A 25,883-nucleotide genomic window follows, 5' to 3' on the forward strand; every position below is an offset into this window, starting at 1 on the left:
CAGAATGGAGATGGCAGAGGAAGAGATCCAAGAAACTAAACTGGCGGTCCACAGAACGCAACTTCAGGGCGCAGATCACAGAGTAATGTTGAGAGATATGCAAAGGCATATAGAAGACCTGGACAACAGGGGGCGCCGTAACAACATCAGAGTGAGAGGTATCCCAGAATCAGAGGGCGCCGAAGACCTGCAAAAGACCCTGCCAATCGTCTTTAACAACCTTATCGGGGAGCCACCAACAAAACACATAGAAATGGACAGAGCCCACAGGGCACTTCGCCCTAAAGGAGCTACCCCTAAACCCAGGGACATTATTTGCAGAATCAGCTCCTACCCACTCAAAGAGGAAATTATGAGGCAGGCACGCCTAGCACGCAGAGTGATGTTCGAGGACGTCCAGATCCAACTATATCCGGACTTATCCTGGCTCACCCTACAAAAACGTAGACTCCTCCAACCCCTACTACAAACCTTACAGAAAGAAGCCATCACCTACCGATGGGGCTTTCCATTTAGCCTCACAGCAAAGCACCAGGGCAAATCCGCAATTTTGAGATACCCAGAAGATCTCCGCACGTTTTGCGAAGTTTTGGAAATTCCGGCTCCTCAACTACCAGACTGGGACATAGTGGCTACCCCCCCACCACCGCCCACCACATGGCAGAGAGTACCTCCATCTAACCGACCCAGGAACTCGGACACGCAACGCAAGCCTACTAAGCATAAGGCCCGCTGAACAGCAAACGCAACGATATCAAGCAAATACGGGACTTGAGCACTTAGGCTCAGTATTCAGGACGGTCCAGACAGCAGTATACCTACTGCTACCCTAGATTAGCACCCTTCAATATGCCCCTATGCCACTTTAGAGCTCGCTATTACGGGCACGACTCAGGAGCTTGGAGAAGATAGGCCTTAGATCCATCTCCTATCACCCCCTCACCCTCCCTATTTGTGTTTTTTTTACTAGTTATAAACAGGTGTACAGTGATAGACTGTGTACGGTTCACAAGATATGGTTGATAGTACACGGGCTCCCGGGGGTGCCTCTCCGCTCGTCCCATTTGGGATGGGGGGGGGAGGCCCACGCGGGAATCCGTTCTGACCTTGGCCCGTTGGCCATTTTAAGTTTGAATGCAAGGTTTATATTGTGTTACTATTATGTATTAACTGTATTCTTCTCTTTCCCCCAGTCCCTTCTTCTTCTCTCTCTTTCCAGCCGTCATCCTGCAAGCACAGATATATGCACGAAACTCCCTGGTCTCCTCCCGGAGGGTGCCCACTCTGAATCTGAGATCTCGACCCCTAACAAATCTCAACTAGGTAAGAGCTTACCCCCATATCTTCACCCATCACCACTATGGCCAAGGTATTATCATTAAATGTACATGGACTAAACTCCAATAGGAAAAGACATCTGGCGCTGAGGGAATTCAGACAGTCGGGAGCTGATATTATTATGGTCCAAGAGACCCATTATAACAAAGAGGGCTCATTCGCATTTGCATCCAGATATTACTCCCATCAGGCACTCATAAAAGGGCTGGAGTGGCAATACTCATTAAGCGAGGGGCCCCCTTTACATGTGTGACCCAACATTGTGATCCCCATGGCCACTTCATTATCTTACAGGGGCAGTGGCAAACACAAGACGTGACACTATGTGCATTATATGCTCCGAATACTAGACAACATAGCTTCCTGTCCAAAGTATATGCGCGCATTTTTAGATCTACCCCCAGGGTCCTCATAGTGGGAGGTGACTTCAACCTCATTCAATCAGCTGCTGCGGATCGCCAGACGGTGGCCCCCCAGGCTCCTTCGTCCAGGGTCCATAGAGACTCGAGACTATTCAGACAAATCACTAGACGATACGCGCTCTTTGACGCATGGAGGGCTCTCAGTCCAGGCGATCGGCAGTATACATTTTACTCGGCCCCCCACCAGACCCAAACACGCATCGACTACTTTTTTGTCAACAACCACACTCTCAAACTGACACGCAAGGCACAAATACTTCCGATCTCGTGGTCGGACCATGCCCCCATCCTACTCACACTAGACTTAGGCACCCCGGTCCGCAGACCATATAACTGGAGGATGAATACTTTCCTCCTCCAACATCAACCGGCTCTAGTGGAATTAAATTCCACACTAAAATATTATTTTCTAGAGAATACCAATCAGGAAGTTACACTCCCCACACTCTGGGAAGCCCACAAGGCGGTTCTTCGGGGTAAATGTATAGCAATTTCATCAGCACTAAAAAAAGATGCCACAGCAGCAAAACTAAATGCAGAGCAAGAACTTAGAGCTAACGAACACAAATTTCAACTTAAACCCACAATACCTGTCCTAAGGAAAATAATTAAGCTCCGCACAACACTCCGAGATCTAGCCTTGGGACAGGTGGAAAAGGCTTTAACAAGATTGAAACAAATGTTCTATGATAAGGGAAATAAAGCCCATTCTCTTCTAGCCAATAAATTACGCGAACGATCCCACATGATCTCTCCTCATCAGATAAAAGACAAAGGGGGACAATTACTATCCCACCCGGTAGACATCGCCCGTACATTCGCGGACTTTTACAAGGAACTTTACAACAATCCTGAGATACCCAACAACCCACCTTCTATAGACCTAACCCACAAAATGCAACAATACTTGGAACAGAGTGGCATTCCCCAACTCCAACCCTCTGATCTGATGACACTCAACGCACAGATCACAGATGAGGAAATAGAACTTACTATAAAGTCCCTACCACCCCACAAGGCCCCAGGTCCAGACGGCTTCCCGTACGAATACTACAAAACATTTCTCCCCCTTTTACTTCCCCATCTCCGCAGACTGTTTACCGCTTTTCTTAATGACACACCCATTCCCTCAGAGATGCAGAAATCTTTTATCACCATGATCCCTAAACCAGATAAGGACCCCTCCCTTTGCGTGAATTATAGACCCATTGCATTACTAAATTCGGACTTAAAATTTTTTACTAAACTCCTATCCAATCGCCTGAACACGATACTCCCATCACTGATCCACAAAGACCAAGTAGGGTTCGTCCCTTTACGGCAGGCTAGTGATAATACTAGAAAGGTGGTTGATTTGGTGGAAGTGGCGAACAGGGAGGGCGCCCCTTCATTACTACTTAGCTTAGATGCTGAGAAAGCTTTAGACCGACTGGGGTGGCCGTTCCTGTTCGCCACACTGGGTCATATGGGCTTTCGGGGACCCTTCCTACGGGCAATCAAACATCTATACTCCAGCCCTTCCTCGCAGGTCAGGACCCCCTTTGCAACCTCAGCGTCATTTACAGTTTCGAACGGAACCAGACAGGGATGCCCACTATCACCTCTCTTGTTCGCGCTATGTGTGGAACCCCTAGCAGCATCCATTAGGAATAACCGAGATATACGAGGGATTACGGTTAGAGACAGAGAATTTAAAATCTCCCTCTTTGCCGATGATATCATCCTCACCCTGACCCAGCCCCATGTTACCCTCCCGAACCTACATGCAGAACTAGACAGATTTCGCACCATATCAGGGTATAAAATTAACGCCTCTAAATCAGAAGCACTACCCATCAATATCCCCGAGGCTGAGATCACGCTTCTACAATCTAACTTCCAGTACAACTGGAAAACAACCGCCCTGAAGTACTTGGGCACTTACATTACCCCACAATTTAACACACTATATCAAGAAAACTTCCCTCCCCTCTTCAACACAATTAGATCCTTATTACTTCAATGGAAGAAACATCGTATCTCCCTCTTGGGCCGAATCGCCTCTATTAAGATGACCATCCTCCCGAAACTATTATACCTTTTCCAGACACTTCCCGTACCCATACCAACTAAACAACTGAAAAAACTGCAGTCAGACCTGCTAGACTTCACGTGGAACTACAAAAGACACAGGATCCCAAGTTCAGTTCTGATGGCGTCGCGCAGTGAGGGGGGTCTAGCTTTCCCAAATATCATTAAATAATATCAGGCTGCGCAACTAAGAGCGGTGGCCTCATGGTTTACTCAAAAATCGTACAATAAGTGGACAGAGATTGAGAAATTATGGCTAGCTCCCATACACCCGAACAACCTATTATGGAACGCAAGTGCGGATGTGGCTCCCGACCGCTTGCTGGGTCCTATTGCCCTTCTACGGCAGATGTGGCGGAAGATAGCACAACCCAACAAACTGATCTCAGAGAGATCGACCTTAACTTCCTTTGTCTGCAATCCCAGGGTGCCGGATAGTCTCACACACCAGATGTCACACCCCTGGTCCTCTAGGAACCTATTCCACTTCGGAAGTATAGTAGACCTCAGATCCCGTAGATTGCTGCCTTTCTCAGACTTGCAGACCAAATATGACCTACCGAGACAAGCATTTTATGGGTACCTACAAATACGACACTACGCATTAACCATAGCCCCAAACCTACAATTCTCACCTCCATCCCCCTTTGAGAATATAATTCTAGCAGGCTCCACACAGAAGGGTCTCATTTCAGGAATCTATAAGATACTGAATGCTTTCCACACAGAGGAGAAAGGAAAACATCGCTACATGCTCAAATGGGAGAAGATTCTCAATGAAGAACTCCCATTGGAGCTATGGCAGATAATATGGAACCAAGCAGCGAAGAGTTCAATATGCACGCTTTATAAGGAAAATTCATATAAAATTCTTTGCTTCTGGTACATGACACCAGATGTAGTTCATTCAATCTTCCCTACAAGCTCAGACAAATGCTGGCGTTGCCAGAGAGTAAGAGGCACTTTTATACATATATATTGGACATGCCCAATAATCACCCCATACTGGGAAATGGTTCGGGATCTCCTCTCTCGTGTTCTGGACACGGAGGTTCAGGAGTCCCCGAAATTTTTCCTACTGGGTCTATCACCACTAAAACTCAGCAAACCCTACAAGAAATTAGTGAGACATATTCTCACAGCGGCACGCTGCTTGGTAGCTCTACACTGGAAACGTAGTACCCCGCCCTCTCCTGAAGATCTTTACTCTAGAATTAAAGATGTTGAACTAATGGAGAAAATGACAGCTAGAATACAAGACAAGCTGGAGGCCCACAACAGAGTTTGGGAACCATGGCACCTCCGGGAGGACACAACATGACCAGGTAACAATTCTAGGCGGATGGCTTACTTCTTCTTTTTACTTCTTTCTCTCCTTCCTCCTTTTTCCCCTTTTTTCCTTTTATTTTTATCCCCCCTAAACCTGCACTAATAATGGTATCCAGGACCCTCTCTCTCTGGGGGACTTCACCCCTTAGTTTTTCCCAATATCATAATGGAAGAATGGGCTACACTTTAATACCAGAAATAGGCTTCCATCTACTTCTTTGTTTCCCCAAGGGAATTATTAACAGCTAAACTGTACTGATTGTCAGTCTAACATTGTAAGCGGTCATACTGGATATTTTATGTGATTTTTTCATGCTTCTTTATTTTGTATTGATAATACACTTAATAAAATGTTATTTGACAAAAAAAAATACTTTGTAGAGCCACCTTTTGCTGCGATTACAGCTGCAAGTCGTTTGGGGTATGTCTCTATCAGTTTTGCACATCGAGAGACTGAAATTCTTGCCCATTCTTCCTTGCAAAACAGCTCGAGCTCAGTGAGGTTGGATGGAGGGCGTTTGTGAACAGCAGTTTTTAGCTCTTTCCACAGATTCTCGATTGGATTCAGGTCTGGACTTTGACTTGGCCATTCTAACACCTGGATACGTTTATTTGTGAACCATTCCTTTGTAGATTTTGCTGTATGTTTGGGATCATTGTCTTGTTGGAAGATAAATCTCCATCCCAGTTTCAGGTCTTTTGCAGACTCCCAACAGGTTTTTATCCAGAATGGTCCTGTATTTGGCTGCATCCATCTTCCCCTCAATTCTAACCATCTTCCCTGTCCCTGCTTAAGAAAAGCAGGCCCAAACCATGATGCTGCCACCACCATGTTTGACAGTGGGGATGGTGTGTTGAGTGTGATGAGCTGTGTTGCTTTTACGCCAAACATATCGTTTTGCATTGTGGCCAAAAAGTTCGATTTTGGTTTCATCGGACCAGAGCACCTTCTTCCACATGTTTGGTGTGTCTCCCAGGTAGCTTGTGGCAAACTTTAGACGAGACTTTTTATGGATATCTTTGAGAAATGGCTTTCTTCTTGCCACTCTTCCATAAAGGCCAGATTTGTGCAGTGTACGACTGATTGTTGTCCTATGGACAAACTCTCCCACCTCAGCTGTAGTTCTCTGCAGTTCATCCAGAGTGATCATGGGCCTCTTGGCTGCATCTCTGATCAGTCTTCTCCTTGTCTGAGCTGAAAGTTTAGAGGGACAGCCAGGTCTTGGTACATTTGCAGTGGTCTGATACTCCTTCCATTTCAAAATGATCGCTTGCACAGTGCTCCTTGGGATGTTTAAAGCTTGGGAAATCTTTTTGTATCCAAATCCGGCTTTAAACTTCTCCACAACAGTATTACGGATCTGCCTGGTGTGTTCCTTGGTCTTCATGATGCTCTCTGCGCTTTTAACAGAACCCTGAGACTATCACAGAGCAGGTGCATTTATACAGAGACTTGATTACACACAGGTGGATTCTATTTATCACCATCAGTCATTTAGGACAACATTGGATCATTCAGAGATCCTCGCTGAACTTCTGGAGTGAGTTTGCTGCACTGAAAGTAAAGGGGCCGAATAATTTTGCACGCACCACTTTTCAGTTTTTTAATTGCTAAAAAAGTTTAAAATATCCAATAGATTTCGTTCCACTTCACATTTGTGTCCCACTTGTTGGTGATTCTTCACAAAAAATTAAAATTTTATATCTTTATGTTTGAAGCCTGAAATGTGGCAAAAGGTTGAAAAGTTCAAGGGGGCCGAATACTCTCGCAAGCCACTGTGTGTATATATATATATATATATATATATATATATATTATATATATATATACATACACACACACACACACCCCAGATGATGACTGTGGAGTCGAAACGCATCACATGGACCTCCTGTTTGCATCGCTCTTTGTTATATACATGCGTTTTTCTACTCTTCCAAATCGCTACAATCGAAGGACGTTTGAGGCAGTTGTCCAACTACTAATCTGCAACTACCAGCTTCACCCGGTGCTCGTGGCCCACAGGACACCGTCCGGCTTGACATCACGGGAGTGTATCCCCATGCCTGTTTGACGCATTGCTATACGGTATTTGCATCCTACGGATCTGGTAATGGTATCCATTTACTTCTATTCAACATCAGTTTGCCTTGGCATCTGCTGTCTCCTTTCCATTTGAGAATCCACACGCCTTCCAGTGGCTACCGGTGCTCCCTTGTTGGAGAAGATACCCTTTTACCTTTCAATATATGGACTTCCACTTTTTGCTGTTCCATATTTCACTACACTTTGATTATTTATTGCTGGTTGTCATTGCTGGTTTTTTCACATTTGTACGTTGTTTTATTCATATTTTCTGCATGTGTTTTTTAGCACACCATTTACATATTTACTATATTACATACTTTTCACATATATACGTAATACACGTTGGATGTTTCTAGTGCTGCACTTTATGTATTTGTAAACCTACAATGTCAGCTAAAAGGATAATGATCAAATAACATAAAAGTGACTTTCTAATAATGCAGCTTGGCCCAGCAGTGCTCCTTTAAAGTTACATGAAAAAAATATATATTTATCTACATAAATGGATGCAGGGTCCAGGCATCTGACACATCCAGAAATGTGTTGAATGTAAAGATTCAGCAATATCACACAAAGGCTGCAAAATTTGCATTCGTTGCCCGCCGGAGAGTAACTATTACAAAATGATGTTTGCCTTTAGAATTGAGTTGCTTTGAAAGAACACAAGGTTAAAACCTACCTTGTCACCCTGCCTGCTTCACAGCTCATCATTTTCTCCAAGGATTCAGACACATTTTAACAAGTGTTCTCTTAGCACTTTTTTCACAAACCGTATGGCATACACTTTTGAGATTCAAATGTCACTCATAAAAAATTAAGTCCAAATTAGGTTATATGAAGTTTCCCACTGTTAGACAAAAAAAACCCTGCATCCTACATTTGGTATGACGCATCGGCATGTATGGTATGCACCTCTAGACAGTGTTAGAAAATATAAATGTAAAACTGATACATACCTCAGCAAAACAATTTTTAAGGGCTATTGGGACTTCTCCATCCACAACACTAAGCATGCTCTCCATATCCTCCCGTACAACATAGCTACCGGACTCATTTGAAAAGAGGCTAAAAATGTCTACAAAACAAAAAACAAAATTATGGAAATTATGGAAACACTGTTCAAAAGTATCATGCATAGATTATAAACGTAAATGGTTGTCCTCTTTTGCCATATAATCAATCCCCATTTGAGATCTTCAAAAAGCAAAATTTTTCAATTAAACCAGTAATATAATGTTTGAGTTGGTAATGCATATTGTTGGTATACATACAATGCAGCTCTATGATTGACCAGAATGATACCAGTCAATAAAGGCAACAAATCATGGGAATAATAACCCTATTGTTATTTAATAAAATATATTACATGCAAATGAAAATGCTGGGCTTAGTCTTGCTTAGCTTCTTCAGGCCCAAAACGCTCCATGCTGAAGATACTTAAACATGCTCCCTTTCTTATGTCTATAACCTTTTGAGGGTTAATGACTTTGAAAGTATTGAAGCCAAAGCATTAAGACCAGGGCAGTCAGGTAACTATCATTTTCAGGAAAAACCCAACAGCAGCAGCCCACTTCTTTTGCGACAGGCTTCCATTAAACAGGTTACTTAGTTTCATTCACATTAAAAAAGCATTATCTTTCATAAGTTCCACATTTTAAAACTTATAACTATATTCCCAGGCCCCAAGCTTTGCTTCAGAGGAAACCTATACTGAGGAAATATGACAGTTGCCATTGCTTACTTCTTCATCTTAAATTGCTAGTTGCTAGAGGGGACCTCACCATTAGGGATGAGCTTCGAGTTCGAGTCGAACTCATGTTCGACACGAACATCGGCTCTTTGCAAGTTCGCCGAACAGCAAACAATTTGGGGTGTTCGCGGCAAATTCGAATGCCGCGGAAAAACCCTTTAAAAGTCTATGGGAGAAATCAAAAGTGCTAATTTTAAAGGCTTATATTCATGGCATTGTCATAAAAAGTGTTTGGGGACCTGGGTCCTGCCCCAGGGGACATGGATCAATGCAAAAAAAAGTTTCAAAAACGGCCGTTTTTTCGGGAGCAGTGATTTTAATAATGCTTAAAGGGAAACAATAAAAGTGTAATATCCCTTTACATTTCGTACCTGTGGGGTGTCTATAGTATGCCTGTAAAGGGGCGCATGTTTCCCGTGTTTAGAACAGTCTGACAGCAAAATGACATTTCAAAGGAAAAAAAGGTAATTTAAACCAATTGTGGCTATTAATGCATTGCCGGTCCGACAATACACATAGAAGTTCATTGATAAAAACGGCATGGGAATTCCCCACAGGGGAACCCCGAACCAAAATTAAAAAATAAAAAAAAGACGTGGGGGGGCCCCCTAAATTCCACACCAGGCCCTTCAGGTCTGGTATGGATATTAAGGGGAACCCCGTCCAAAATTTAAAAAAAAATTTTTTTAAATGACGTGGGGTCCCCCCAAAATCTATACCAGACCCTTCGGCGTCTTCTTCCCTTCTTCTCCTCGGACCGCTCCGCATCCATGATGGCATGGAGGGAGGCTCCCGCTCTTCTCTTCATCTTCTTCTCTTCTTCATCTTTTTCTGTTCTTCATCTTCTTCTCTTCTTCATCTTCTTTTCGGGCCGTTCCGTATCCATGGAGGGAGGCTCCCGCTGTGTGACGCTTCTCTTCTTCTGACGGTTCTTAAATAACAGGGGGGCAAGGCCACCCGGTGACCCCGCCCCCCTCTGACACACAGTGACTTGACGGGACTTCCCTGTGGCATCACGGGGAATGCCACAGGGAAGTCCCGTCAAGTCACCATGCGTCAGAGGGGGGCGGGGTCACCGGGTGGCCCTGCCCCCCTGTTATTTAAGAACTGTCAGAAGAGGAGAAGCGTCACACAGCGGGAGCCTCCTTCCATGCCACCATGGATGCGGAGCGGCCCGAAAAGAAGATGAAGAAGAGAAGAAGATGAAGCAGAGAAGAAGAAGATAAAGAGAAGAGTGGGAGCCTCCCTCCATGCCATCATGGATGCGGAGCGGCCCAAGGAGAAGGGGGGAAAAAAAATGCCGACGCCGCGGATGAGATGCTGGACGAGAACAGCGGGGGAAGAACCAGGAGAACCAGAAGAAGAAGATGGAGGAAGAAACCGAAGGAAGCTAGAAGAGAGAAGAAATAAGAAAGAAGAAGCATTTAAAAAAGGAATTGTCAAAAACTGTCTCTTGTCATTTTTAACATTTTTGACAGTTTTTTAGTGAAATGGTAGGATAATTTCACACGGGGGAGGGCCGGGATCTGGTGGTCCCCTTGTTAAAGGGGGTTTCCAGATTCCGATAAGCCCCCTGCCCGCAGACCCCCACAACCCTGGCCGGTGGGGGTCATCAACATGGGGACAAGGTGTTTTGGGGGGCTACCCCAAAGCACCCTCCCAATGTTGAGGGCATGTGGCCTGGTATGGTTCAGGAGGGGGGGCGCTCTCTCATCCCCCCCTCTTTTCCTGCTGTCTGCCAGGTTGCGTGCTTGGATAAGGGTCTGGTATGGATTTTTGGGGGGACCCCACGCCGTTTTTTTTTGTTTTTTTTTTTGGCGTGGGGTTCCCCTTAAAATCCATAGTCTGGTATAGATTTTGAGGGGGACCCAACGCCATTTTTTTTTTAAATTTTGGCCGGGGTTCCCCTTAATATACATACCAGACCTGAAGGGCCTGGTATGGAATTTAGGGGGACCCCCACGTCATTCCTTTTTTTTTTTTTAATTTTGGTTCGGGGTTCCCCTGTGGGGAATTCCCATGCCATTTTTATCAATGACCTTTTATGTGTATTGTTGGACCGGCAATGCATTAATAGCCGCGAGTAGTTTTAAATGACTTTTTTCCTTTGAAATGTCATTTTGCTGTCAGACTGTTCTAAACACAGGAAACATGCACCCCTTTACAGGCATACTATAGACACCCACCAGGTACGAAATTTAAAGGGATATTACACTTTTATTGTTTCACTTTAAGCATTATTAAAATCACTGCTCCTGAAAAAACGACCGTTTTTAAAACTTTTCTTTGCATTGATCCATGTCCCCTGGGGCAGGACCCAGGTCCCCAAATACTTTTTATGACAATAACTTGCATATAAGCCTTTAAAATTAGCACTTTTGATTATTCATGTTCGTGTCCCATAGACTTTAACGGTGTTCGCAAGAATTTTTTGCCTGTTCGCATGTTCTGGTGCGAACCGAACAGGGGGTTGTTCGGCTCATCCCTACTCACCATCTATAAAAACAAACTAGTTGCCCCAATGTCAGGCTGATTTAATGACTTTAATAAATCCAAATCACTGACCTAAAATAAATGGGTATATAAGGAAGCCTCACTAAACTCTGACTGCATACCATTTCCACATCTGTGACTCAAAAATGATTGAAACCAGGGATCAAGGTAACTTACAGGTAACTAGCATCTTTAGAAGGAGATCAGCAACTGCAAAATATATAGTAGTCTCCGGCATGTTCACACCCGATGTTCAGTTTCAGTGTAGGACAAGGCAAAAAGCATTGGTCTTAATAAGGGCAGTTGACACCACCAGATAGAAGGGGTGTGAAAAAAAAAAAAAAAAAAAAACGCATACAGGTTGTGACACAAACTACTGCATCACAATGCTATGAGGTTAACAGAACTTAATAAACTGTAACATGAAACCTAAAGGGTTTCACTTCCTATTTATTTCCCTGCAAAGTAAAGGTAAAATGGGCTGGTATGCATCGCATACTAGCCCATTATGTTGCACTTCCCTGCAAATGAAGCCCACAATGTCCCCACTGGTGGCAGAGTCCATCTTCACCCCTCTTCCTTCTGGGGCCGTGGACTCCAGCTCTGTGACTGGCCAGAGTCGCGTGATGTCATTTCCGCGTGGGAGCCGACGGTCATGGCACGGGCCCTATAGAAACGGCACAATCGTGCTCTCTCTTTAGTGCGCATGCGCCAATGATGACGACGCAAGCGTATATAGTAAATATCTCCTAAACCGTGCAGGTTAAGGAGATATTTCCAGTACCTACAGGTAAGCCTTATTATAGGCTTACCTATGGGTAAAAGTGGTGTGTAAGGGTTTACAACCACTTTAATTAAAGAAATAAAAAAAAAAAAAGCCGTGTGATGCATTGGGATCATCACATCTGCACTGATGCCTCCGAGTAGAGCTGGGCTCAGGCGGGTTCGGATCATAATCCCAACCCACCTGAGCAATCCCGCCAGGAAGCCCTAAATGCACACCGCCAATCATAAGCAGTGAGGCATTTCCTGGCCCACAGCAGCACATACGCATGCTGCCTATGATTGGAGGTGTGCAGTGACGGCTTCCTGGTGGGATTGCTCAGGTGGGACTACGATCCAAACACGCCTGAGCCCATCCCTACCTTCCAGCAATAAATGTTGTGCTATTGCCATTGTAGAATATACTGCAGCTATAGTTGTATAACAAATAAAAGGAATTTTGGCAAAGTGACTGATAAAAAAAAAAACTTTCCAGTGCACACCCCTCTCACATAACCCTGCCCCACTCTGAGTCCTCAGTTCTGTAGCAAGCAATGCAGAGTAACAAAGGAACAAAAAGGGAGGGCAGGGCCCTATGTTCTGTACTGTACTCCAAGGATGGGACTTTACAGGCAAGTCAAAATTCTTCTCATTTTAATCCAACAGTACAGGACACAGGCATAGTATGAATGAAGCCTGGGATGTCCCCAAGCAAAGAATAAGAAGGGTTGGCAACAACAGGCAACCCAGGCCTGTGCCAACAGAACCAAGCCACACAAGTGCCAACAGTCCCAGCGTTAGAATGCTGCTGCAAGTGTTTTGTGGCCAAAAGATGTATCCGCAGAGGAGTGGACATCAAAATTTTAGAACTTAGAAAGGTTATAAGTAGTAGACCAGGTGGTAGACTTATGATGGTGGGCAATACAGTCATAACTGCCAGAGTGCCCCAAAAACTCTCAACAATTCGATGGAATAAACACGGGTAGTTCAAGTGGAATCTCGAAGTTTAGAGTGTAATCCCATAAGATGAATAAAAGTACCCATCTATTAATGGCGAATATATACGCAGGAAGCTCCAATGAGGTCCTGAGAGTAGGACGTGTAGGGAATTCATCTCTACTGTAAGATATCAGGGTGATTCAGCTTAAGGTGTATGCGATTTGAAGAAACACATGTCAGTCCAGACTGCATTTTCAAGAGCATGGCAGCCCACTTTTATTTAAAGGAAGAAAAAAGTTCAAATCAAAAACAGAAATTTTACGTGAAAGGGATTCAGCTATAAATGCATCATGGTTATTCATCCTCCTGGCTTACCACCTGACAACACAGCTGACTCAGGCCTCACGCCTAGGCTATAGGTCTGTTCCTCAGACCTGTATGTTTGTGTCAAGCTCTCTCCTAGCTTACCCAGGGTCCAAACTGTCACCTGCAGTCTCTCTAAAGAATATGGATGTCTTCCCAACACACAGACAGACAGACAGACAGACTCGTGCCTGTAGGGCGCAGTCGTCCTGACTCCTCAGTGAGACTTCCTGTCTCCTTGGGTGGAGCGGTCTACAAGCGGGAGCCCTGAGCTCTATCCCTGGGATGTTTATGAACCCAGCCCACAGGTGTGCAACCAGCATGCCTCTGTTTAAAAGAACCAGGGTGAAAGTGCTAATCCACACAGTGAAATGGGGTTGCCTCTCCACACTACCCACTAGAAGATGTGGTTTGGAGGTAGACTTTGGGAGGAGGATAGGTCTTCCTTGAGGTTGAAGAAGCTAACCTAAGAAGGAGTACGGAAGACTACCTTGTCATTTAGAAGTATCAAGAGGGGTTCCCTGGGGAAAAATAACTGTTGGTACTGTGGCACACCTGAACATATGAGAGTTCCCAAGAAGACTATGTACAGGAGGGTTGTTTCTAGGGGATTTCCCAATAGAATGAAAGGGTGGTGTCTGAAAGAAACCGCACTAAGGTCCAAATTAAACACAGATACTGAAAGGAGGGTTGCTCCAAAAGCAAGGCAGAACGTTTTTTTTTTTTTGTTTTTTTATTATGGAATAGACCAGGCTGAAACCTTCACTTTTCAGACTTATAAGGCCAAGTTCTGGGTAAGCCTGGATGGGAGGCAAATGTGCCTGTGTATACAGCAGTTAAAGAAAAAGGGAAAAGGGGTGGAGGGGGGGGAATCTTCAGGTAAGAAGTAGATATCCCTAGACATGGCCTTCCTAGACATGACCTAGAGACCTTATTTTTCAGGTAAACCCAAGTTTTAACAGCTTTGTTCTAAATGCCAGAGATTGTAGAGAAAGGTAGAATGGAAGATCTTGCAAGAACAGAAGGCCCCGGGGAAGACACCTAGCAAGCTAAATATGCCTAAACTCCTAATTCTCCGCAGCCTGGTTGGTGTATGAAGGATCACAAGCAGATATCTCTTTCTCTATTTGTAGAGCAGTAGAGGAAAAAAGCTCACTGGAGGAAAAATCAAGAATTAGCCTGGGTTGATATTAGGGAGCATCAAGGTCTGCTGCCAGCGCTATGCGATCATTGGTTCAGGTTACCACAGAGGTAAACTTGTGAAAATCTAGAGGTTAGGACAAGCACAGCCAGAGTTGTGCCTCTGGCAGAGCAATTAGAGGTCAGAGTGAGGGGGCCTTTACCCCTGAACCTGGTCTGGGGTACAAAATGAAATAAATATGGAGTGGTTTTGGATTTCCAGTTTATTATAAATATGTATTATCTTGTCTATTCCTATAATTAGCTACTCTATCAAAGCTCTGATAAGGCTAATGGAGAGGATATAATGTTTTTAGCGATAGAAATAACCACAATGCTCAAGAAGCAAGGGTCTCATTTATTTACAAAGAAAGTACAAAACTAACATAAAACACTAAAGTAATAATACAGAGCATTAAAAAAAAAAAAAAGAGCAGGGGTGATACGATACCGCAAGTCCTTCCTTTCATTCTGTATGCTGGCTGGGCTCTAGGACAAAAAGGAAGAATCCTAGCTGGCCATTACCTCTTAAAGCATTTTCAAACACAACCCTTCTTCCTAATCACCATACAGTATGTTATTCCCCCGGAGATCTTCTAGGAAGCATTCTGTGGTCTCCACTAGGAGGCACTGTAATATCAAACTTCCCAACTTGGGTCAGCATTCCAGCAACAGTTGGCCTTTTGATGCAGGCAAGGCAATTAGGCACTTTAACCTTCTCATCACCAGGTGGTCAGACGCAAAGCTCATATGTTTCCATACCCCACCGCCAGGGGGTATGCGTGAATCCTTTTTTCCTAGATGAAGGTTCTGATAAGCATTCTTCAGTTACACACATCATGCTGGGTAATCTTGCTCTACTGGGATTTTGGGCTACCCCACGAGGATCCAGGCTCAGATGTAACCAGATTTCCACAGTACAGAAGTTTCTAATATAAAAAAACATGTTGCCTTCCAACATGTCCAGAGTGCCTCATATTTGACACAGCAATTAGATGTCAGACCAGATCATGCCAGGTTCACCCCTGAACCTGGTATGATAGCATGTGTGGACAGCAAGGTTGCTAGGAGTGTTTATCCATCAAGACATGATCAGACTTGGTTTAGCCCAGGCTGTCTGATTCCTGGTACCCCCTATAAGATAGGCTCAGGGCAGCTATGGAAATGCTTGAGAGCATTCTAATTGGGTGACCTTGTATGGCTATCTATGGTGACCAAGTTCCCTGTGTGAAGGAGTGGAACACTGCTCCCTGGCTGTGAGGCCTGGAGTTTCTCATTATCGATCAGTGGTATGGTAGGAACAACTTCCCCATGCCAGGAACAGGGTTGGAAACTGACCAAGCTAGGAAGTTCCTTGCTTGACTGGCTAGGAACATGGGTAGATTGAGAGGAGACTGATGTTCCTTGAAAACAAAATGTTGAGTTGAATAAATCCCAAATTAATTTTGGCAATTAGGACTGCCAAGCGTGAGACTACCTTGATGACCAGAACATTCATGGAAAATCCCCCCGAGGGGTGGTTTCTTAAGCTAAATTTCAAGTGTGAGTACTGAGAGCTAAATCTTTCCTGAGAGGAGACTTGCTCTTGGTCTGTGTCTGGGTCTAGAAATAAGCCTAGGTATTCAAGTGGAAACTATGTTTTGGGGGCCTGAAGGATCTGAAATTTGCTGTGGACATTTTGCAGCTAGCTCGATGGAAACGAAACCTTCAAGAACTATGTGACGTGTGTGCCCTGCGTTCATAAAAGGGCCTGGAGAAGCTCCAGAATCCTAATAAATACTCTGGGTAAAGAGGATAGTACAATAACCGTGTGACAAAAAAGAAAAGTAATCGTCCGCTACTGCAAGCCATAGAATTTGCTGATTATGTGAATAACTGGAGGTTAACAAGTATCTCCCTTTTCCTCAGCGAGACATTCAGTAATTGCAGATTTCATGCAAAAGTAGTTGTTTTGTAGGAATTTTTGGTCCAAGATAAAACTTCATAACCCCTTTCAGCTTTGGTACCGGGAAAAGGTTGGAATAAAATCTTTTAAACCCGTCCTATAGAGGTAATAGAAAACAATTATTGCCTCGTGTCTTGCAATTCTGACCATCTTTAAGTAGGATAGAGAACAGTTTTGAGCCCTATGATGAACTTCTCTGAACCCTTGACTGAATCCACAGGTCTGGAACATCCGAGTCAAAGGCAATGCAACAGATCTTTCCCCACTCTGAAAAGTGAGGATGCTCCCTTACTGTGAAGAAGGCTTTGTAGAAGACTTGGTAGATTTTAAGAGCCTATTCTTACCCTGAAAGTTGGATTTAGATGAACTTGGTTGAACTAGTTAAACTTCGATCTAGAAGTTGAAAGTACAAATAAAAGCAAAACTTGGGAGATGGATTTGAATACCTGTCAGATTTCTAGTTACGTCTGTACCTCCGTTAGGGAGATTTACTTTACTTGTCATGTTTACCATTATCATTGAAAGAGAAAAGAAAATCCCAAATTTTGTGTGGTCCCTAGGGATTTCCTTAAAGCGGAGTGGCACCTAAAAAAAAAATTTTTAAAAGTCAGCAGCTACAAATACTGCAGCTGCTGACTTTTAAAACATGGACACTTACCTGTCCAGGACGCCAGCGATGTCGGCACCCGAGGCCGAAGCGTCTCTTCGTCCTCGGGTGCTGCCGCCTCCATCTTCGGTAAGGGAATCAGGAAGTGAAGCCATGCGGCTTCACTTCCCGGTTCCCTACTGCGCATGCGCGAGTCGCGCCGCGCAAAATACGAATGCTCCCTGCTGCCTCTGGGACCCGTGTGTTTCCCAGCAGGCAGCGGGGGGGGGGGAACAGGATGTGGCGTAAATACCCGCAGATTCTGCGGCTATCTATGCCGGAAGTGGGTACAGATACCTGTAATATACAGGTATCTGTACCCCCCTCCCCCCTGAAAGGTGCCAACTGTGTCACCGGAGGGGGGGAGGAATCTAATGAGTGGAAGTTCCACTTTTGGGTGGAACTCCACTTTAATTTGTAGGGATTTCCTCTCACTTGCTGTTTCTGCCATGGGTAACTCTCCCCAATGGGACACAGATGGCAAAAAAAATCCTGGATAGAACGTAGGAAGGAATCCTGAAGAGAATTTTTTTGGGGCAGGCATGAGAGTAGAGGTGGAATGGAAGAGGAAGGAGCCTAGTGTTTGAGCTTTTGCCTCCGATGGCTATATTCAATTTGTTAGTGCTTTGCCAAATTGTGACATAGGTACAGAAAATTCTACTTTACCCAAATAATGCTCATGCTGCGTGCCAGAAATGACGCTGGAATCAGATGCAGAGACCTGTGTTAAAATAGGGTCCTGTTCTGGTACAAGTATTGTCACTCTGAGGATGAATCATGTGCGGCACTTCAGCAGAACAAATCTTCACCTGATTTTTTGCTATTGCTCCCTTCCACTTGGTCTCCATCAGAGCTACAGGTGAGGGTTGAATTTTAGCATCAAGTTTAAAAAGCTTACACTGTAAGTGAATACATTTCAAAAACATTCTTGGTTTCTTGACAGTTTTTACATATACAGCAAGTACCTACTATTCAGGATACATTTAATATAGTGTAAAGCAAGTAATATGGGTAAATAACTCATACTTGATGTGGGACATCATTAATGGTCAGAGGTACAGGGTGACCCTGACCTATAATCATGCCGGACAGATATAAAATTTTCGCTTTGCCCATTCTGCTGGAAACACCCAGAAGGAGTCTTTAGGGCCTGGGATTCATAGCGATGGATCATGGCCCTGTACCTGTATAGCTCCCTGGAAATGACTACAACACATTGTACTTGGTGCCAAAGTGAGCGACCGTGCAGGATCCAGTGCCGGAAGCAACATCAAAGGTCTTCCCCATGGCGTGGGGTCTGGGTACAGCTGCCAGGGTTTTACGGAGGTTGAATCAATGCAGATGCACTTCTTTTATTTGTAGAATTAGAAGACTTAGTTGACTGAAGAATCCAAAGTTAAAGTAATAAACTAGTTCAGCTAAAAGTAATTTCTGCGCAAAGGTGAAGAGGACCATTACCTTAGACCACTAGGAAAAAACGGAGGGCTCACGGAATAGGGCAGAGTTAAAGGGGGGGGGGGGGCTCCTGGAGGGACATATTTTTAAAAGCTTGGCCACTGTCCAATCACCTGAAGGTATGAGCCTATAACCTAGGGTCTATGAACACTATGGCTGTGTCCTGTAATATACAATTAAGATATATAATTTATGACTACACAGTATTTTTCAATGTCTGCTTCATGGGGGGAGAAAAATGCATGCTTTTAATTCTGCAGAAAGGTAGGCATGAAAGCACAAGCTGGGTAAACAATCTTTATATCATTTATAGATGTGCATTCAAAATACAAGGTAGCAGCTTATGATAAATTACTTTATGCATTCTATAATGCTGTTGATAAGAGATTAAATTACCCTTCTATACACATTGAAAGCTGATATAGGGAGTAAACAAACACTCAAGTCTAGATTGATACGGTTTCATCACAATCCTGTATGCTTATGATTGCATGCTTACATTTAGCTTTCTCTTCATCCCGACCTCTGGTGAGAAGAACAAGGCCCACTATCAAGTTGTTGAAGTGTAACCCTTTTGAGGTTCCACCAAATGAGCAGTAGATGACCTAAGAGAATACAAACACAGCAATGAACAAATCAAGCCAATGCATTAAATAACAAAAAAAAAAATTATTATTACAGAAAAATACGAAGGCAACTATTTCACCCAAATATTGTTTTCTAAATAAAATTAATGTGCAAAATGTGTGATTCCTAGGGTAAAGTGTAAATCTTGCGTGAAAACATTTTTAAAAGGACCCCCTAAATACATTTTTTGTAGTTTCTACCATATTATCAAATCTTACATAATTATTTAGTCATCTTCCACAGCTTTACATTCTTCTATTATTCTTACAAATTAACATTCATTTTTAAGCCTAAACGATGTAACCATCACATTGCCAAATCATAGTTATTTATGCAGTGATTTTTAGTGCAAAATGTGATGCTAAACAAAAGAATTCTGCAGAACATGAAGAAAGCAATATATCGAAATTACATTTCTTCTTTAACAAAGAAGCTACAAATTACATTTACATATACAGTGTTATTTTTTTACATTGGCTGTGCAGACCTACTTCTCCTTGAAACATATAATTAGAGGCCTGCATGGGCCTGTTTCTGTACTAGTATCTGCAACTGCTTTTGGAAATTATAACCTGCAACATTACTTAAAACCTAAAGTCATATTATGAGAGAATGCTGAGTTACAATACAGCCGTCACATTACATGCAAGGTGACAGAAAATTACCACAAGTTACATATACCTTGCATCTCCCGCTCTCGAACACGACAATCGTGTTATACAAAATACTGCCATATTAAAGGCAGAGATGCAAGTTAGAAAAAACTGACATATTGAAGACTGATTAGGTGTTAGCTGTCCATCTACGTCAGTCCCTGCCCTCAAGAAGCTTTAAATCTAAGGTCCCTATCTCATATGCATTCATTAGTATGAACTGGCCCTACGACTTGGTGTTAAAGGGGGGCAGATATTCATATGAACTTGGAACAAAGTCGAGGTCCTATACACAACCAGGAGGAAAAAAAAAACGAACAGCAGGGCGCTGAGGTCAGTATCAAATAAAACACTATTTAAAAAAGCAGCACTACATTGAAGTTAGCATAAAACAGCATGAATAAGGAACACCGGAGACCAAGCAGCTGTAATCAGTGTAAGGCTGTAGGCATCACTGAGCAAATAGAGACCGAGGATGACAGGGAGCCAGTCAGCTCAAAAAATGGATATTAGCGACGCGTTCTAAGCTGCACACGAGGATGACCGCTATCAAAATGCCTGGTGGATGTCGAGAGAGGGGGTGTGCAGATGCATTTGTAAAAGAGGGCAAAGTCCCTGAAAACGCTTCATGCACACCCCCTCTCCAGACATCCACCAGGCATTTTGATAGCTGTCATCCTCATGTGCAGCCTAGAACGCCGCCGCCAATATCCATACTTCGAACTGGCTGGCTGCCTGTCATTCTCCGTCTGTTTGCTCAGTGATGCCCTACAGCCTCACACTGATTACAGCTGCTTGGCCTCCAGTGTTCCTTATCCATGCGGTTTTATGCTAACTTCAAATGTAAAAGTGTGCTGCTTATTTTAATAAAGTTTTTTTTCTGGTACGGACCTAGGCACCCTGCTGTTAGTTTTCTTCTACAATGAGGTGATCCTACACAGATCTTCTGCAGGATCTGTACAGGTTCCAGTTTCGGTCCCTTCTACTGTTCAGCCATCCATCCATCAAGTTTCCTCATCCATTCCTCTACCCTGTTGATGGTCTACAGATACAGATGAAAGTTCCAATGGCCCGAGGGACTTTGCACTTCTCCTAGGAGCGCCGTATGTACTGTGTACTTGTATACTCTTTGGATTTGCTATACACAACCAGGGCCTAGGATACACACTCCAACCCTAAGCACTAGAAACTGGTCTTAAGACAACAGGGTATTTGCACTTTACCACATTCATTCATTTACAGAGTTTCATGACCCCAAAGTGAGACTCTAGGCTAAAAAAAAAGTAATAAAAAAATTTTTTAAAAATCAGCGATGGGTTATTTTGTGAAGAACAAAACAAAAAGTGCTTGTAAAGGCTGAAAGTCTTTGCCTTCTTGCATAGTATTCTTCAGTGTGCAGCTCCCCCCTCAGCCCCCCCCCTACCCCCTCAAAATACTTTAGCAAGCCCTGATCCAGCAATGTGCATGAAAGCAGCGGCTCTCCTGGGTGTCTCCCTCCTCATCGGCTGAGAGGCTGAAATACAGCAGCGGGAGCCATTGATTCTCACTGCTGTCAATCACAGAAAGTGAGGAGGGAGCGGGGGGTGGGGCCGAACCACGCTCTGTGTCTCTTTTGGATACACAGAGGCAGCACAGGAGTGAGCACACACCTTGCTATAGGGGCATTCAGGACCCGAGAAGGAGGATTACATGTATGTGTGCATTGCACAGAGCAGGTAAGTATAACATTTTTTTTTATTTTTTATTTTTTTAAAGCTGACCCTTTAGTATCACTTTAAAATGAAAAAAATGCAACTCCTGTAATTAAAATCCATGTATGTTTATTTTGTGATTTTTCAAAACATAAAGCCCCTGTAGACAAATCACGTATAATATTAAGTAGTAATAATAAAGCTTCATGGTCATATAGCACGCAGAGCCTACATAATGACAGTATAGGACCCACTGCCGCTGCGTGCAGCCACCCATTGAGATGCACTAGAAGAAGGCACCCGTAGTGTGCCAAGCATTGCGTTAAGCACCCATATGCACGCCGACATTTGCTCCAAATGCAGTCAGTTTGCAATGCTCAAAAGTAATACACCTAAAAATGGCGTGCTATATTGAAATGAAAAAAATGGAACAAGCCATTGTGAACAGAGAATCGCTTAAAAAATTATTTATCTGCAAAGTGAAATATAATAGCCAACTCTACAAAATAAAATAAATAAATAAATACATTTTAAAAAAAACTCTACCTATCCTAGACACTTCATTAACGTGAACTGCAGTTTTTCTCAGTTACTTTTCTTGTAAAACAAGCATCTGACTACAAATGGAGTCTCTTAATAATTTAGATGATTTTTGTGGATAGGCCTTAATAACAAACAGCTGGAACAGAAAAGTGAATACTTATATACTGTTTCTCATTCACTTCATGAAGAACTTTTCACAAATAAAAAAAAAGCTTCATAAAAGAGACAGAGAATTAATCCACTGCATGAAGCTAATAAATGCTTTGGGTGCCGTTAAAGTACAATGGAATAATCAAACTAAAGAATCTGCATGGTATGAAAAGGCAAATAAATGAAAGTTAATTTAAGGACATGGCAAAAGCATATAATTAGCAGATTACCTCTAGGCAGTATTCACAGAACACTTATGTATTAGAAACTGTATAGCATAGCTGTGTAATATGATCAACGTAAAAGGAAAAACATAACTTCTGCTAGATAAATTGAGAAAAAGCATAAAAACGGTTACAAATTCCATGCTGACATTTAAAGTGCAAGTTCACCTTCAACAATATTTATCATATCTTCTAAATATTACATACCAGGCCTCCTCGGGTTTTAAATGCTGCAACTCCTCACGTTACACATGCAGCTGTGGGGGCCCTCTCCACAAAATCCGCTAGATCCTCGATCCCCTTCTGTCCTGCCATTTGCAGGACAAGCTGAACATTACAATTGCTAGAGAGCTAGACATCACACGAGCTAGAGAAGGAGAGAGTGCGCTACGCACATGTGCAGTTTGAACAGCCTGCAGTGGTCACCTTGAGCTCTGCTGAAGAAAGAAAGCATGCGCTACGCATGCCTGGAGTTTTAACAGCCCGGGGTGCTATTAGCGCGCACACACAGATGCAATGTCCAGCCTGTCCTGCAAACTACAGAATGGAGGAGGATCAAGGGGCCGGGAAGAATGCGGCTATGTATTATTCAGAAGAAATTTAATTGTATATTTTTTTTTTAAAAATGTTGCTGAAGGTGAACATACACTTTAAAGCTGAACGCCAGGCAGATACTGTAAAAATGAATGCAGTTATGTATTTAAAAAAAAAAAAAAAATTCAGGAATATATTTTATAAGTCCAGCTAGTATATAAAGCTAGAAGTAATCCCTCCTGTGTACAGCAGAACTCTAGGGAGTAGTTAAGTAGTAGTAGCAGTGTTTGAGGCCAAACTTGTGTCCTATTGTCACATGGGCTGACAAAGAACAAAAATCATCCGTCTGTTACATCTTTCAGCCTAGGTTCACATTCGTCCGATTTGTGAAATCGGCGGCTATTGCCGGCAATGGCACCGTCCGCAACGGACCGATTCCCAAAAGTAGTTCTTATACTACTTCTGGCGACTTTGGGGGCAATTTGTATAGACATCTGTGCATGAACCCGCACAGATGTCTGTCAAATCGCCCCCGAAGTCAGACTGCATTGCCGAGTTGAAATCTTTCAGCTGAACTCGCACGATTTCTATCCCGCAGCAATGTGAACCTAGGCTCACTGTCCAATCATGGGCTGAAGCCGGCCATAGATGGTGTGATTTTCTTTCCTGTGATCACACTCAGTGCTGATAGGGGGAATCCTTCCTATGGAGCTATTGTGTTTTATTGTGTTTTCCTAGTGGGGGGACATGGGGAGCCATCCCTGCTGGGAAAACACACAGCGATTACAGCTAGTGGCAATAGCCGTTAGCAACAATCGCATTAAAAATCCAACAGGCTGGTTGTACCCAAGTTGATCGATCAGCTTGGGTACAATCAGTCTGTCCATACATGGTTTGAATCTTGGCTGGTCCCCGTCTATGGCCAGCTTGAGGGTGGAAAGTGACCTAGCTGTGTGGCTTAATAGACAAGTCACCAGGATGGCTGTGCTATGTCATAGGACTGTGTAAGGGCCTTTTTCAACAAACTCAATGGTCTTGTGTTGACGGCATCAGTTTGAGACGGCAGAGGTCATTCAAAAGCCAATGACAGCCATTTAACCCCCATGCCCTGCAAGACAAACCTGTCGTGTAAGAAGTCTGTGCTGCTTCAGCTGCTAAACGCAGCTAAAGCATGTATCCTTAGCTCATGGATTCATTCCCAACATCACTGAGACATTGGTTTGCCAGAGTGAATGATATCCAAGAGATGGAGGACCTTATGGCAGTTCTCAAAGACATGATTTCTGACCAAAACAAAAAATTGTATAATTGAAACGACTTGAAATTCTCCTCTAGATACCAACAATTACCTTGCTAAAACCGGCTAAAGATGTTGGGTCGATGTCCTGGCTTCTGGCCTTGTAACAAATAAAGATCGAGCTGGAATGATAGCCTGGGAAATGTTCCCGACGTTAATTTCTAGTTTCTTTATCCCCTCCATTATTAACCGTTTCCCTTGGGAAGAAAGCCGCATACCTGTTTCTTTTTCTTCTCAAATCTGCTCTGATTTCCCTCTGTTCTGGGGTATACCCTCAGACACTCAATGACTGCTCTCTCTCTGTATTTAGAAAGCTGGAAAATTCTGGGTAGCATCATACTATGGTATATTTTGCCAAATGTATACGATATGTTATTTCACCTATGCAGTCATTTTCTTTCTTTCTATATGAACACTGATTGTTATCTATTTTTCTAGAGATATTGTATACACTTTGGTCTACATTGTACATGATGGCTTATGACCTTAACAGATGTGAATTTCAATGTGTCTGTTATAATGAAAACCTTCTAAAAAAAAAAAAAAAAGAGTAAAAAAAAATTAAATGGCAGGTGCATTCAACCTACAGTTGACCTCCTTCTGACCTAAATTTGACATGCTTCAACGTATTCCCATAAACCTCCATGGGAATGTAAATTCTGCTTGAAACAAGCAAAAGCCAGTCAACAGAGGCCCTTTAATCCCAGGAATCAGGGTTGCAACAGATACTGGTATCGGTACCGATAATAAGCATTTGCATAAGTATCAGTACTCGTGCAAATCCTCTAATAACTGACACCAATACTTTCAGGCACCGTTCTTTCAGCTGTCAGCGAAATTCCCCCACCAACAGCTAAAATGTAAAAAAATAAAGCCGGCAATTATCATTTTTTAAGGAGTGGGGCCGCCATGTCCTTAACAACCAATGAATCAGTGGGGTTTCCTGCTGACAGCTAAAGTGTAAACCAAGTCCCGGCAATTGGAGCTGTCACAAAAAAAAAAAAGCAGCCGGGCAATGTTTATCAACCACATTGCTCAGTTGCTCAGCCCCTGAAACAGAAAGTTAAAAAGTTAACATTAGATAAAGTATAGTGACTGCGCTTAGGACAGTTGCAAGGTATGCAGCCCCCCTAAAGAAACTCCCCAAGGTGTTTCGGATATATGTAAATATGTATAAGTGGGGTAATGGCGCTCCCTGACGAGTAAATGGGCAGGTGAGTACTATAGGGTACCAATAATAATTGGAATCAATATACAAACTTCACTGCGAGTAGCCCCGCCTGGGTGAGTTGCATAAATAAATAAATAAATGCCAAACAACCGCGGAGGGACAAATCTCCCTCCACGTTCGTGAGTATGCAAATAAAAGATTTGAAAATTAATA

General features: G+C 43.2%; 1 protein-coding gene across 2 annotated transcripts in view; it reads right to left on the reverse strand.

Annotated features, from left to right (window-relative positions):
* USP32 (ubiquitin specific peptidase 32) overlaps positions 1 to 25,883 on the reverse strand; it is a 329,432-nt gene that overhangs the window by 169,228 nt on the left and 134,321 nt on the right. For both annotated transcript variants that reach the window (XM_073615247.1, XM_073615245.1), the window contains exons 3-4: positions 19,280 to 19,385; positions 8,205 to 8,323 (exon numbers count right to left, since the gene is read on the reverse strand). In XM_073615247.1, the coding sequence (XP_073471348.1) occupies positions 8,205 to 8,323; positions 19,280 to 19,385 (225 nt within the window). The remainder of the gene's footprint in view (positions 1 to 8,204; positions 8,324 to 19,279; positions 19,386 to 25,883) is intronic.

The sequence above is a fragment of the Aquarana catesbeiana genome, linkage group LG02, assembly GCF_042186555.1.
Source record: "Aquarana catesbeiana isolate 2022-GZ linkage group LG02, ASM4218655v1, whole genome shotgun sequence".
Classification (NCBI taxonomy): Eukaryota; Metazoa; Chordata; class Amphibia; order Anura; family Ranidae; genus Aquarana; species Aquarana catesbeiana.